The sequence below is a fragment of the Takifugu rubripes genome, chromosome 21 (assembly GCF_901000725.2).
Source record: "Takifugu rubripes chromosome 21, fTakRub1.2, whole genome shotgun sequence".
NCBI classification, from domain to species: Eukaryota; Metazoa; Chordata; class Actinopteri; order Tetraodontiformes; family Tetraodontidae; genus Takifugu; species Takifugu rubripes.
In genome coordinates this window covers 15,646,144-15,662,142 of record NC_042305.1, presented here as the reverse complement: position 1 = coordinate 15,662,142, position 15,999 = coordinate 15,646,144, and the positions used below count along the sequence as shown (strand labels likewise).

The 15,999-nt window shown below is 46.9% G+C and overlaps 1 protein-coding gene and 1 long non-coding RNA gene across 3 annotated transcripts; one reads left to right on the top strand and one right to left on the bottom strand.

Annotated features, from left to right (window-relative positions):
• The first annotated feature begins 1,603 nt into the window (after window positions 1–1,603).
• cabp7a (calcium binding protein 7a) lies at window positions 1,604–15,552 on the top strand. The gene is made up of 5 exons (XM_003975106.2): window positions 1,604–2,503; window positions 12,715–12,858; window positions 12,932–13,044; window positions 14,020–14,170; window positions 14,674–15,552. Exons 1-5 carry the CDS (start codon window positions 2,395–2,397, stop codon window positions 14,802–14,804), a joined length of 648 nt encoding a protein of 215 aa, XP_003975155.1. The 5' UTR covers window positions 1,604–2,394; the 3' UTR covers window positions 14,805–15,552.
• Window positions 2,516–12,703, bottom strand: LOC115247674 (uncharacterized). 2 transcript variants are annotated; one of them, XR_003886771.1, is made up of 3 exons: window positions 7,243–12,703; window positions 6,894–7,077; window positions 2,516–6,756 (listed from the first exon to the last, which is right to left on the bottom strand). It is a non-coding gene; the product is annotated as an uncharacterized lncRNA (long non-coding RNA). The 2 variants fall into 2 exon arrangements; XR_003886770.1 differs by having other exon boundaries at window positions 2,516–7,077; window positions 7,243–9,468; window positions 9,551–12,703.
• Window positions 15,553–15,999: the final 447 nt, after the last annotated feature.

Here is a 15,999-nt window from a genome sequence, read left to right as displayed (position 1 = left end):
CAGTTTTTGGAGGAAAGTGCAGCTGACAAAAAAATTAATTAAATGGAATATTTAATCAAAAGGAAGTTGAGGATTTCAGATAAGCAGAAATTGATTTTAAAAAATGTTGAAATAGCACAGCCGCTATTTTACCTGCAGGTTTGGGGATGTAGAAATAGTTACACCACCTCTCTCCCTCCAGCCACCACTCTCTGTATATATCTATATATTTTCTTTTCATAGGCAGAATCTGAAAGAACCCAGGCCAGCGGGAACAAATCATTCCAGCTGTTGAGTACAAAGAAAAAACTCCAATGGATTCTGGCCTTCGAGGTTCCCCTGTTGGGAAGGGTTCGAATGCAGAGCTACAGAAAACGTTTGACTCTCCACCACTCTAGAAATCGAAGATGGCGCGGAGCCTTTTTGTCTGTCAGTAGCTGCCCAGGACATATGCTAGAATGTACCAGCTGCTTTTTAGGTGGTTTAATAGCACATTAGCAACCAAAATAAAGGTCAGGATACAGGGACATATTGCTCGTTATGCCTGACCCCTCCCCAGTCAGGAATCCTGGGGCCCCTTCTTTTCATCACCTCCCTTTTCCCCTTTGGTAAAACGTTCCATAAATTCACTATCCACTTCCCCTACTTTGTGGATGACACCCAGCTCTACAGCTATAGCAAAACTCCAGTCTCCCACCCTCCCCTCTCACCTGTTCATCTGAAATAAGATCCCAGTTAATCTCTCACTTCCTAAAACTAAATAGCAACAAGGCTGAAGTTCTCCTCACTGGCACCAAATCTACACTCTCCAAGGTCGACAGTTTCTCCGTCGCCACTGACAGTGCCAGAGTTTTCCCTGCCCCCCCCCAGGCGAAGAGCCTTGGTGTCATCATCAATAGTCATTCCAGTCCCACTGTAATATTACCTGGACCACCTACTTCAACCGATGGTTGCATCAACTGGCTCTGCCCTCCCTCACTCCCCACACCGTCTCCATCCTTATCCACAGCTTTGCCACCTCCCGTATGGACTATTGCAACCCTCTCCCCCTCTCCCAAAAGTCCGATCTCTGAGTGGTCCAAAACTCTGTCGCTTGTATAATCACCAAGGCCCCCTCCTATCATCACATCACCGATCTTCTCCCCGTTCTACAACTCTCTGCCAGCAGCCATCTGAAACAAAGACTCACTCTTCATCTTCAAATTCATCTTCAAATCCAGATGTTACCAAAACATCAGGTTTTGTCTGAATCTACAACCCATCAGCCCATTATCACGATCACCAGGTGCCAACCTCTGCCCCTCATCAATGCTCCCTATTTAACCCAAGTCAGATTGCTTTTATTTATCACATCAGCTCTGACTACTGAGCAGCGACCAAACAGACCCCTGACACCACTTAGAAGAAACAGAATCCATGTTGATGCCACCGAGAATTCAGGTGGCCGCACTTAAACTGCTCCGTGCGCACTGTGGTGCAGCAGAGCCCCTCGGAGACGATGCCAGCTCATCTTCTGCTGCCCTGCTTCCCTCCCAGTCCCCTTTCACACCATGATATACATGGGTAATATTTAACTGACCGTGGCAGAACTTAAACGCGCCTCCTGCTCGACGCGGGGTGCCCGTGAGAAGAGAAGAGGGAGGGGGCGCCCATGGATGTATGTGTGCGTATGTGCAGACGTATGTATGAGAGGTTGTGAGAAAGGAGGAGGGGGAGTACATATCAGATTCACACAGTGATTCGACGTTAAAAGACACCCACTCATTTACTCCAACACCGAAGCCCGAACAGCTGGACCGCGATGCGCCCCCGTTCCGCCGACCGCCGACCGGCGAGAATCCGGATTCGCGCTCATTAACCGCCTTTTTCTTTATACTTTTAGGGGAGAAACTCCTGTTTTTCTGAAGTGGTTTCGCCGTCGTGACTCCCGCACGCCGTTTCTGTGGATTACCGGGAAGGTGGCAGATGCTCGTAGACGGAGTGCGTCAGGCGAGCGCGCACATCCAACAAGTGGATGCGGAGAAAGACGAACGCGGGCAGACAAAAAACCCCACACAGCTGGAGGACTGACCGATCCTCGAAGACAGATGAGCTCCGCTGTTCTGCTCACATGGGCCCGGTTGCTGATGACACGCACATTGTGTCAGTCTTCTGGTGACTTTTTGCATTAGTCGGGATTCGCTGTTTGTAACACAAGGTAAGAAATTCTCTCATTTCCCCCCGCGCCACAACGTGTCTGCCGCTGGCCAGGAGCAACATTTTGGCGATAACGCTGCGGAATCCGCCGTCTTCACACTCCTTCAATGCATGGACTGGCTGCTCCGTTCCCTCGGTGATCTCGGGGGGGAAGTTACGGTGCTCCCAATAGACTATTCTGTATGACGAGGGCGCCGGGGGCTACCAAAGGTCGCAGTCATGCCGATGCACCCAGTAACCTCCACGCTGATGTACCGGGGCATGTGCACCATCCCGGACATCCTCTCCTACAGCGCCCCGGTCAACCTGCCCGAAGATGAGGTTGAAGGTGAGACGGCATCTGTATACGTGTGCGAGTGCGCGTGTGTGAATGAGTGAGACAGGAACGAGAGATCGGCTCGTTCAGAGACGCGCGGTCAGCACCATGGACAGCGTCCACGACACAAACCTGGTGCTCATGGGGAAAAAAAGAACCATTTCATCCATTCATTATTGGATTTTTAGAAGGCCTGATTGCAGTGGTTTTAGGCTGCAGCGGATTTTTGTTCAGTGCAATATGCCCCCCCCACCCCCGCCGAGATATATGTTGTTTGTTAAGACCAGCGCTGACGCATCAGAGGCAGATCTTCTCTGCTTCACTGACACATATTCACTGACACACTTCACTGATCACACACACACACAAACACACACGCACACACCACAAGACAAGTGTCCAGCCACAAAATTGGTGTAATTAAAGTTTTAAGAGGGAACCCCCCAATGGGACTAAAATCTCCATCATTATGGAGCCCTTTGAGACATAACAACTGTTTTGAGGTGCAATTCCCTCTTTAAGGTGATCAAGCCTGAGGCCGTTGTGATGTGCATCAGACAAATCTGCAGGTGATCATGCAGCGGCCCTTCGGGACGGTCGTCAGGTCCCAGAATGTGCGTGGCGGCGGGTTGTGTGCACGGACGCTGCGCAGGGGCTGATGCGCTCCCCGAGTGACTGGATGCTTCATGCTGCAGACGAACTGCTTCCTGCCAAAGGGGATTTTACAGCTACGCATGCAACCGCGGATAAGGATGAAGAAGCAATTCCATGAATGGTTTTGACATCCATTACACCTAAAGCAAGCTAACTATGAATCCCCTTTGACTCATGCGTGTATGTGTGTGTGTGTGCTCTCAGTAAGCTACAAACACAGTGAGCATAATGACAGCACAGATTATCCCTGATTTTGAGTTTTGTTTTACGTTTCCATTCTGATTTACATCGACGGCCTCCTGAATAGACACTGTGTGCACCCCCCCCCCCCCCACACACACACACACACTCATTTATGGCCCCTTTTGTTGGGATGAACAGGCAGCGCTCCATTTTGACTTTAATTAGTCAAATCCGCTGGCGCTTCAGTGCTGCAGTCGCCACCTCACAGTTCGAAGGGAACGGCTCTTTAGAGCTCAACTTGCAGCGACAGTTTGACTGGAGAGGGGATCAGAGGCTTTGTGAGGGAGCAACGGAGGTAATGCTCAGTTAACGGCAGAGACGGAGACGTTTTCGGCTGTAGTTTGGCATCGGAGCGCCCCACATATCATGAAGGGACACGTGTAAAATGTAGGATTTCGGCAGCATCTACCTGTTCTTTCATGAAGCTGCTGGTTCAAATCCTGGTTTAGATCAGGTGTCCTCAGAAATCATCGCCTGGCGTAACTTTTGCATGCATTTTTCATGCGCTGTGTCTTTGCGCAACCTTTTATGCACCATTAACTGAATAAAAACAGGAGAGTTCAGCCTGTGTGACCATATTTAACCCCTGAGGAGAAAAGCCAATATTTGGAAGGAAGAAGCAAAGTCAAATTTGCCGATAGTTTGAAGTCTAACATGAAGGGAAACTTCTGGAGTTGAGCGGAGAGATGCGTCTCGTCACTGTCCGCGTCTCTGGAGGGACAGACAAGAATTGGCTGGACGTCTGAGGTGTCACATACATCAGCGATGGCCATCGGGGACAGGCTGGTCTGTCGCTAAAAAGAAATTGCACATTAGTGAGTATGTGTATGTGGACACATGTCCGGGCAGCAGGAGCCTCAACCCCTCTTGACATGTGGAGCTGAACACCCCGTATTCAATTACTGGCTGGGACACCTTGGGGACCGCAGGGACGGCAACGCACTTTGTGGTCGAGAAGGCCATCAAAGCTATAATTGGAACAAAACCATTCCTGCGATGCGCAATAACGATTTTTTTAACTCCGTGTGTGAGGCAGAAGAAGAAAGTGGTGGCTGGTAAGTAGTTTGATATACAGTGATATGGGTCTAAACTGAACCGGACTCCATATTCTCCATTTTCCCTCCTACATAAGAGGGATGAGGAAAATGATCATCTGGGAACTCTGTAGTTTAGACTTCCTCCTCCTCCACCACACACACACACACACACACACACACACACACACACACACACACACACACACACACACACAGGCACGTGCAAACATACACCCTTGTGTCTCCATCTCAGCGAGGACTTTCATAGTCTTACTGCATTCCCCTGACCCTGACCCTAACCCTGACCCTGACCCTAACATCCCATCCTTGGCCCCGACCTTAACGTCATCACATGCACCCTCTGCCACAAGCACTTCAAAGGGGTAACCCGACACTCCATGCACACCCGCCTCAAGCAACATCTTTATAACATAGCAGGAGGTGGACTTGGCACCCCCCTGGTCAAACACTTTCAGATACACTCAGGCCCAGAAAATAATGACCATTGGACATGTGGGCTGAAGAAATAGCTAAAAAACTTTAGATAAAAAAAAGGGCACAGTCACGCCGAGATTGTATAACTAATGTTACCCCCCCCCCCCTTTTTAACTTCATTTTTATTAACATATGGATTGGGGGGGCAGGGGGTAGCTTGCATGGCTTGACTTGATTGATTTTAGAGCACTTCCTATTAGCACTTATTATAGTAAAGTCATCCCTAACCCTAACACCCTATCCCTGACCCTGACCCTGACCCTGACCTAAACCCCAGTCTAACCCAAACCCAAGTTAACCCCGTGTTAACAGTCCTTCAAACCTCTGAGGACCAACAAACATGACGAAAAATGCTAACTTCCCTAAAATCTCCTTACTTTGATAGTAAAATCCGTAGCGAGCACATGAGCACACACACACACACACGCACGCACGCACACACACACACACACACACACACACACACACACACACACACACACCGGAGCTTTAAACATTTGGAATGGATCCAAGAGTGATGCTAACAGGGTTTAGCATAAACAAAAGATGCAAAGGATGAAAGAAAAGCAGCATGTTTCCACCTTCCCGAGACGCCTGACCACGTGCCATTCGGTCCAAATGGTGTCCGCTTTCATTATTTCGCCACTTCTGTTACTTTCACGGTCCCAGTGATGGAAAGCCGTGCGAGCGCTCCATTGTCTGCTGCAGTCAGTGTCTGGGCCCACTGAGACTCTAAAGGTTGATTTATTCCACCTTCGACTTAATAGAGAAAACGGTTTTCATTAGGAGGAAAGTTGTCCCAAAAACCTTGAAATGGGTAAAAATTTATAATGGCAGAAAATCTTTCTATCCATCCTCCAAAGAGAAATAAAGCACCCCGAGGACACAAATGCCTTAATTATTGAGCCAATAATGATGACTATCATTTTGGAAGGTCCAAAGTAATAACAACAACTAAATGTCATGAGTCATCCTAATTTCTATTTTTGATTTCTGAGGAATAAAAGCAGATTGGGGAATTTTCTCGAGTTGAATTCCAGCCATATTTGGTACAAGAACCCAGAACATTAAAAATTCTTTGTGTTTGTGTTGGGGTTCACTTACAGAAACATGATCCTGGACCAAACACGCAACGGAGCCCCAGCTGGAACAGATCTAACTTGATCACAGTGGTTTTGGTTATAAAACATCCTCGCAGAATTGTCCCTTCGGTTGTTGCTCACATGGCAGAAGCTACGCGAGCGAGAGGGATCTACTGAGCCTCTGAAACACAGATTGGGCGAACACCAACTCTGACTTTTCAGGCAGGAAGTTGAGACGCAGGAAACAGGAAATGATCCGTTTAAGGGAACCAAATGTGCTGGTTTCAAAAGCGTTTATTCATATCCCTTCAGACATAAAAAAAAAGGATTTGTCTTATCAGTGACGCTGACAGCCCATGTTTATATGATCCAAAACTCTTGAATATTATATTAATTTGCCATGAACATTTAAAGACACATGCTCAGTTAGCATGTTGGTGGATATTGTAACTACCTTCTCGCTACTTTCTGAATAGTACTCCGTGCTTTGCATGTTGTATTTAATGCTTTAATGAATCAAAGCATAGAGTCCGGCTGCCCCTGGACACACTCCCCCTTCCACACGTCCACACATCCTCCCATTGGGTCCATCAAATTAAGAGTCCTCCCAAACCAATTATCTTGGAGCGGCAGTGGGATATAAAATCCCGCCACAATGGGGCCGAAACCAATGCTGACCAACGGTGTAGCGTCCGCAATAGATGGCAGTCCGCCGTTCCCTCGGTCAGGTTCTGCACAATTTCTCCGTCTAGTTCTGAAAATACAAGTAGGCGAAGCAAGTAGGTGAAGTCGGAGGAAATGAAACATGAGCGCTGATTTTAAACCGCAGCGCTTTCACAGTTTGACTTATACGAAGGATACGAAGGATGACAGGATGGATCCCATAAATACCTGCCTGAAAGTTCCACACGTCGACACGTCTTTGGTGCTTTTGGAGACATCTCCCGCGGTGCAGTCTCTGGAACTTTACCCATCACTGACTGACAGCTCCCCACAAACTAAATAAACCCCTGCTCCTAATGGCATAAACTGCCTGTGAGGAGATCTTGATGTTTTCATTTGACTTCTACTGTAGCTGCAGCAGGAAAAAAACACAACAAACATTGACTCACTCTCTCGCCCCGAGGTGGAGGGTTGCCTTCAATTCCTTTGGAAATACTTCACTTGAATACAAATGAACACGGATATTTAAGGATGCTGGCATCTGCTTTGAGAGGCAGAAATTATGCACATAGCATACCGCTGCTGCGGATCCGTGGGAGTTCGTGGAGGTGTACTTTCAGGGGCGGGGGGTTAGCAGCGTAGCAGCGCTGAAGAGCTCGTCCAACGGCGGCGATAAGACTGAGAGGATGGCTGGGTTGTGGGGAGGTCTGAAATGATCCGAGTGTGATTGCCAGATGCAAACTGAGCGATTTGACACTTCTAATGCTCCTATTAGCCTCCGTAACTCATCTTGGAACCGCGCACGCAGGGAAATCAGACAATCACCTTTAGCTACTTAGCTTAGCTCAGCTCTTTCCATCAACTCTGGTCATTTCACTTTCATGTGCGTCTGCTCCCAACAAGGATAATAATCAGGGAAAGAGTTGATTTCACAGTCATAGTCTCAAGTTATGGTCCTGTTCACAAGTTCACACGTTAGTAAAAGCAAGTAAGAACAAGGCAAAATAAAACTGAATTTTTAATGTGAAAAACGGTGGTGCAGGAAAATAGCCTGTTCAGAAAGTCTGAGCCGGCTCCGATAAGCACGAGCAGGATTGTGCTGTGCTAAATGGATCCAGCACAGGCGTAGTCAACTCGAGGACAATAAATCTAACTTTCCCATCACTCCCCAAGCCCTCCACCGTTACCGCTCCACCTGGGTGATGGAGGGCCGTTTCATCTCCTGCCCGTGTTTGACGAGCAGGTCGGAGAAAAGCTCTGCTTGACATGGATGGATGTAACAGATGTGCTCGCCTTGGAGGGCGAAGTGACCTGTAGTGCTTCAGCTGTGCAGATTTTCCTGCCAAGTTGCTTTTGGAAAAATAAGTTTGGGGTCTTTAGGTGTGATTTGACTAACATTTCATGTAAACCTCATGAATATCGCTCTGAAATTGTGCTATAAATCTGAAGCTAATTCTGGAAGCTTAGCATGAGCGGAATATGACCTACTTTTAAATTCGCTTATTCACCTCATTAAAGCCTTTGTTGTCACTCATTTAATCAATGTCATCTAATTTTCTGTTAAAACATTTAAAAATCTGATTTTTATAGGCTTCCCACTAGTTATCGGTTTTACAACAAGGCTTATCTTTATTTTTAAAAGCATGCCGCATTGTAGAAAAAACCCACTTTGATGAAATGGTGGATATATTTCAGTGGGAGGCAACTACTTTGGCTTCAGGCACCGCTGAGCAACACCGACAGAAACGAGCCTTGACTCGTGGGCTAAATCTAGTTCTAATTACACATCCAGGCGTTTCCAGCTGTTGGCAGTAGTTTCATATTTTACACAAGAGTGCATTTTACCCGAGTCTGAAACTAGAATCTGCTACATTTGCATGTTGATAAAGATATTTGTTATTTTAGTCTGAAGGAGGCTGCAGGGAGAACATCAGGATTTAGATCTGAGATTGAATGGTCTGTTTGATGCCAGTAGTGTCCAGTTGATGGGATTTGACCTTCCAGGTGTTTCCTGCAGCCCAAGTCACAGGACCAAAAAAATCCCAAAATCTGAGTCGGATCATCCGTGAAGCTTCGCGGCTGAATTTCACCTTCGCCCAAGCAGCTTCTCACGGGTTTGCAGCTAACGGCAGCAGCTCTGCTCGATATCTCCTTTAGAGATGAAAACCTCCACTTTTGAGAAGACTTAAAGCAGATTTTTTTCCCACCCTGAAAACCCCCACCAGGCACTCAAAATCCCGCTGCCTTTGTCTGGCTTCAGTCATGCAAGGTCAAGTGGGGTTTAAGACAGGTCTGGAATTTTCTCCTCATCTGCTCTAAAGTACTTTGACCTTTACAACTCTTCTACTTCTGCAACTGTTTTTCTCCCCGCGGTTGTGTCAGTGTTGCTTGCCAAGGATAAAACACCCTGACTGTCCAACTCGGACATCCAGAGACACCCCCCCCCCACCCTTCCCATTTTAAAGACAGATGACTTACATCCTGCTGTACGCCCCCTTTGGAATACTCCAGAGCCTTATTAGAAGCCTGTTATGGAAATATTCAAATCTTCCCGGTGCCCATGTCAGCCTGTATCCAGTTAAAGATGGATTAAGGTTGCTATGGGTGTTTAAAAATAGTATCTTGATGACCACACATCCAAAGTCAAGCTGTGTTTCTCTCACCGTGATAAGGTCTTACATAAAGAGTAGGCGTGCTGCAATTACCGGCCCTGCGCAGCCATCAGCGGGAGCGGGGCTGGAGCTAAGACGGTCCCCGGCTCTGAGGAGGGGCCCCCGGATTTAGATCCACCGATGCCTCATCGCTGCAGAGACACGGACGTTACATTTCCCCCTCTCAACACGCAGCGCAGGCAATTAAAAGTTTTCACTGGAAGCTAATTTTACCCTGAAATGGGGAGCGCAGCTCCGCTCCAGGCATGCCTTGAAATCCGAGAAGATATATCCCATGATGCATTTTTTTTTAATATACTGCAAAGAGGCGAAAAAGTATTGGAGATGGGTTTTTTATTCCTTCTAAATGGGGGTTGAACTGTGTGTAAAGATGATTGCGGAGCATTGTGTTGACTGTAGGCTGTAGAAAACAGGAGAGAGAGCATCACCGCCCGTGTTTCTCTTTCTTCCTTTTTCCATTTGGCTTCAAAATCCCGCTCCTTTGCCAAGTGATCCCTCACTTTGTGCCGTGTTGCACATCACGCATGCATTTCGGTGAAGTGGCCTGTTGACGAGGAGCTGAATGCGATGGGAGCCTCGCTGCGGATGCTCGACTCTGGCGGCTCACAATCTTAAACTCGGGCTTTTCATCCTCTACAGCGCCGCGCCTCCGGGGACCGCACGGCCAACGCCGCTTTGAACGCCAACAAGCACCTTTTCCACATCAAAGTAAATATCACACGCCTTCAACAAAGATATTCACGCCTCCCTTGTGGAGTTGTGGTCTCGCAGGCCCCGTGGAAGAAGCTGCACCAGCATTTTCTCTCTCTCTCTCTCTTTAATAAGAGGACATTTATCAAGTAATGAAGTAATGGAGGCTGAAAGAGCAGCAGCTGGGGTACAGAGGATCCAGAATCCGTAACAAACCTGCAGCAATAAGAGGAAATAATATTGAAAGGTGACAAAGATCGGTGTGAGGATATTTATAGATTATAGATATTTATACATTTACACATGATGGACAGAAGAGCTTTACCAGCATTTCACCAGCAGCTGTACTGGGAACCTGCTTTCAAAGAAGATGGGCAGAGAGGTTGCATGTTGGATTAAATGTCCTCAGGAAAGATGACATTTAATCAGCAGGACCGACAGCATCTCCACTGGAGTCAAAGATCTTTTAGAAGACAAGATTTTAGGTGGAGATCATATATAGCCCTGATCTGTTTTGGAATATGCTAAAAGCACAGTGATGTCCATATTTCCGTAAAGCCAGTAGGTGCATGCAGCCTTCATAAATCCATAAATACACCCCCCCATTACCTTGTGCACGAGGTATTTATTGAGATTTTCAAGACGTGTGATGATTTTCACCATATTGTCACTGTTGTCAGCATCAGCTCAATAAATAATGCTTGCAAAGACGACATTATCTGCGCTTTTACCCTGTTCTTCGGTGCCAAACACAAGGGGATGTTGGGATTACTTGACTGTGATATTGTTTTTTCCCCCCTTTCCTTCAAAAGTAAACAGATGCAGCCGGAGCTCAGGTGGAACCAGAGGTGCTGTTATCCCACAAACAATAGCATCAACGTCCAGGGACGGTGGGAAGGCACAGCTGCTGCCTCCCTCCAGAAGCTATTTTGTAAAGAAGAATGCGAAATGCATTGTCGTGAATGTGAATAGGGCTTAATAAATTGCACGCCTGCATGTAATCCGCTGTAATACACCTTACCAGGTAGCTCCAACCCTGCGCTGTAGCTCTCCTGCCACATTAGAGGGAAATGTTGACATTTCACAAGCTGTTTTGCTGCCACAACTGTCCTGATAATGGCCACCACCACAGACATTTGTCACCGTTTGACGACACTTTTGCTTTGTCTGCAAATTGTAGGTGGTGTGTTATTTGTTATTGGCCATTCTTTATTTAGTTTTGGCAGTTCAGCCAGACAACTCTGGAGTAAACCAAGAACTTTACTGCACAAAATTAGCAGGGCATCAATTTGTCTCTGTCTCATGGTGTTCGTTTCCTGTTAATAGTCTGCCGAGACATTACATCCCTCACATGTCAGACCTCCTCCACAAGGATTGAAGGAACAGACCCACAGAAGGAGGCCGAGGAGGTGGTGGGATTGAGCTCCGAATGGCAGCAGCAGAGCGGCACAGAGCAGCAGAATAGCCAGGACAGCAGAAGGTGGAGCAGCATGGGCAGCACAGAGTACACTGAGCAGCATGGAGTGGTCAGGAGTGACCATGTGGAAGGTTTGGGGGCGGATTAAATACCTGCCCTGATCAGAAGGGAGGGTCATGTGGCGGATCAGCCGTTTTGAGTTGTTTGAACCTGCTCTGCTTCACATTATTAAAGAAGTTCACAAGGCAACAGATTTAAATTCCCATTTGATATTTGCCCACTTGCCTGATCTGCCTTCCGAGTGGTTGGTCTTCTGCCGAAAAATCAAAAAATATACTTGGTATAATCTCCCATGTCTCCCAACCAACAGTGATACTCGAGTGTGGTTATAGATGCCACTACGAATAAATGGAAGGATGTAGTCTCAAACATGATCGGTCCGAGTAATGAAGCAACATGAACTGGGCTCTCTGCTTCTACCCATCCAAACTGGAACTGTGGTGGATTTAAGACAAAACCAGCTGTTCAAACACACCACATTGATCAAGTGAAGCCCTACAGAAGAGATCAAGTGAATGGACCCAGGTGCGCTCCACTGTCACCTTGTTGAAACCACCTGCAGATAAAGCCGGACCATCCGGCATTTTTATCCCCGCTTGTATTTTTGTCAGTGATGCAGCTTTTCTGTTTGTGGTTCCCAAAAACACATTCATCATTCCCCTTAAAAACACGTCAACTGTCAGATGGGACTCGTGTGATTTAGTCCAGAACAATAAAAAGCTTCTCCAAACCTCAAGACTGATACGGCCTATTCACAAGAGTTTAAAAAAGTAAAATATGAGCTTTAAAAACAATCAGATTTAAGCAAGAAACATGCTGATCTGGCACGATAAACTGATGTAGAACCAAACTTAAATCAGCAGCATTTTCAGGCTGTTCATTACCTGCAAATTTAGCAGCTTGAGAATGTAACTGCAACTATTGGAAAATTGACATTTTAAAGACTTTGGCAGTGCAAAAATGATTCGATTTAACATATGCTCACAAAAATGTTGCTAAAGAGGTGCAACATAGATGGAATACTGAATGGAGCCAATCTTCCTACTTGATTTCTTTTTTTTTTCCTCCTGAGCCTCCGACCCCAATACTCATGTGAGTCATGCACTGATACGGCATAACAAATGCTCTCTCAGCGCGTGGATGATTTCCCCATTTCATATCCTGCGCTATTGTACAACTATAATGTGTGTGTGTGTGTGTGCCCCCCCAGAGATCCGCGAGGCCTTCAAAGTGTTCGACCGCGATGGGAACGGGTTCATCTCGAAGCAGGAGCTGGGGATGGCCATGCGCTCCCTGGGCTACATGCCAAATGAGGTGGAGCTGGAGGTTATTATCCAGAGATTAGACATGGACGGTGAGGCCGACACAGCTTGGATTTTATGATGGGCTACAGCGCACAATGGCAGTAATGTTCCTCTCTCCCGCAGGAGACGGACAGGTGGACTTTGAGGAGTTTGTCACTCTTTTGGGGCCGAAGCTGACCGCAGCTGGGGTGCCTGACAAGTTCAACGGCACCGACTTCGACTCCGTTTTTTGGAAGGTGCAAAGTGGACAGTGCAGATTGTGTCATCATTCGATGTTTTAGTCAGTTTATATGTGTTCATGACGGTAAACATCTGAAGTATTACAATCAAGTCTGAACCGTTTACATGCACTTCAGAAATGCAGTCAACCAAAAACCCAGATTCACATGTTTTGGTCCATTTATCTGATTTCTTTTGGCGTACGTGACACTCACAAGGTTGCAAGCAGTCGTTGCTCAAGCTTACGACATTACAACCATGTTCTAAAGAACTAAATGAATCAGAGTAATAAGTATACATGCACAAAGACTTCGAAAAATCATTCTAAAACATCACATTATGCCGTTTACTTGATCACTTAAATAATCCGATAACTAGGAATAATGATCAGATTTTTACTGGCAATGTGAAACTTTATTAATACAGAGCTTAATAAGATGGACGCTAGGGGGGTTTTCAAGACAGCAGGTAATATGTAATAAAGTAGCGTTCAGAATAAGAAAGTGGAGTATAGCCGGATTATCGGTGTGCTCTGCGTGTGAAATGAAAGAATCCCATCACACCTGCCCCGGAGAGCCGAGAAACCGGAGGGGCGAAGGCTGTGGAGCCTTACGTAATATCACGTGTGAAAAGAACCGTCAAGCATATGCGTTTGGATTGATCACAGAGCCTTCAGGCGAGCCGACCAGCCTGACTCTGGCAGAGCGGAGAAGAAGCAGCTGAAAGTGAAGTTTTCAAACTCTATAACTTAATTACTTTCTTTACCTCCTGGGATTTTCTTTTCCGCTTTTGATTTATAGTCAATAAAAGGGAAAATCCTTATTTGTACAAAGACTCTTTTAATTAGTATTATTTATCTATTCACTGTATAACGTTCATGATGTGAAAAGGCAGAAGTTCAGACACGTAGAACAATGTGCTGATGTCCTTGTGCTGCACATGTACTGCGTGTCTTTGCATGTATGCTAATACGCAGCTGTGTGTGTCTCCAGTGTGATATGCAGAAGTTAACTGTGGAAGAGTTAAAGCGGCTCCTGTACGACACGTTCTGCGATCACCTCTCCATGAAAGACATCGAGAACATTATAATGACCGAGGAGAACCACATAGAAAACCCTGAGGACTGCCAGCTGGACATAGACAGTAAGGAAGCCTTTTCATACATGTGTTTAATAATGCAGCCTTCTACCAACGAGCCTGCTTATATGACTATACTGGGCATAGTCTGGTAATTGTGCTACTCAGATGGTTTCAGTCCATTTATCACATTTCGGGTTTGGTGTTTATACCTTTGGCGGTTCGAACATTTGGCCCTGAGGTGTCACTTTTTAAATCCCAACTCCAAACTTTTGCATTTGAAAGCCTTCTTTGTGTTGTTCTGCGACATCATTGCAGGGAACACGTGATTAGCAGCCGTGAAATCGCCACTCAGGCGTGCAGGAATTGGTTTGTTCAAAAACTCCAATCAGAATTTCAATCTCGGCGCCAGGTGTGAAAACAAACCCTCCTAATTATAACGCGCTCACGCCAATGTGAGATTCCCTGATGAGCTCCCTCATTTGGAAGCGGATGGGATCCATCTCCCGGCGGCCACGGCCTCATCGAACAAACCTGCGGGTAAAGTTCTTCTCCTCCCTCTCCCGCAGGTTCCAGCCCGACGCAGCAAGTCAAACAAACGTGCGTGCGCAAAAGCCTGATTTGCGCTTTTGCCATCGCCTTCATCATCAGCGTCATGCTGATCGCAGCCAATCAGGTGCTGCGGAGCGGCATGAAGTAGACGAGGCCCCCTCGACCGCGATCCCGAGGCTGGTTTAAGAGCAATGGCCCACGAGTGAAAATAATAATAAAAGATTTGAAAAGACAATCGCACTGCTGTCAAACAGACACACGGGACTGCGGGATAACAGGTCACCGAGGACACGACACGTGCAGGGAAGGCAGCATCCTGATGGCGCTGTGACTGAAATACATATCATTATTCGTCATCTGACATTTAGTTTCCATTAGACGAGTATTTGTTGCATTCAGTCTGGTGGCAGCTATAGAGAGAAAGTGTAGTGACAGTCCAGTCTTGTGTTGTTCAGTGTATCACGCAGTTTAGTGCAAACGAAAAGAGAGAAACCTGTGAAATACTGTGGGAGCGACGGCGAGGAATCGAGCCTGGAGGCTGGCGAAGTGTGCGGCGTCGAGGCGGGGGTGCGGAGACGCATCCGGAAACACGAAAAGCGTTCGCAGGGTGGCGCTCAGATTGTTGGAGAGTTCGTCAGCCAGGGCAGGATGATGCAGGGTGGAGTACGTCGGGGAAGCGGGGGTCACCGGCCGGAGGTGCTGCACACACTTGATTCTCTGCCTCCACCAGGGGTTTCACAGCCCTCAGACGATGACGACCGACACCATCTATGCATGATGTGCATGGATTTAAACAGCCGTCTTGACCCATTCGTGGACGTTTTTATCGGTGTTTTATTCATTACTGTGTAAAAACAAGAGCTGTTTTCAATGACTTACTGACAACTGTGATCAATAGTGTGTGGTGGGGGGGTGGGGGGTGGTGTGGGGGGGGAGTAGGGGGGTGTTATCGGCAATCACAACAGAAGTGAGGCATAAAAACTGCATGATAAGGGCTGCTTTAGTACACGCTCGTAATCATGTGTGGGGAGATTGCTGAAGTGTGGACCCTTCAGACCTCCAGTTGTGTCCTAGCCCGTCACAAATCAGCAGGAATTATCCTCCGAACAAAAACGATCTTTATCTCCATCTGGATGCGCTGCTGAGGAAGCTTAGTTAACTTTGAACCTACTAACTTGTGATTGAATATATGAAAAACCCAGAGCACTTTCAGGCGTAACAATAGGCAATACAAAGAAGACACCGAGTAATAAAAGTTGGAATTAAAGTCAACCCGTTCCGTTAGGGGGTTCATACAGATTAGGGTGGGCAAATCCAGTCCTCGAGCACTGGATTCAGGCCAG

Coding starts and splice junctions, on each gene's coding strand:
- cabp7a (XM_003975106.2), top strand. CDS start 2,395: ATGCCGATGCACCCAGTAACCTCCACGCTGATGTACCGGGGCATGTGC. Junction 2,504..12,714: donor GCCCGAAGATGAGGTTGAAG/GTGAGACGGCAT, acceptor GTGCCCCCCCAG/AGATCCGCGAGGCCTTCAAA. Junction 14,171..14,673: donor CTGCCAGCTGGACATAGACA/GTAAGGAAGCCT, acceptor CCTCTCCCGCAG/GTTCCAGCCCGACGCAGCAA.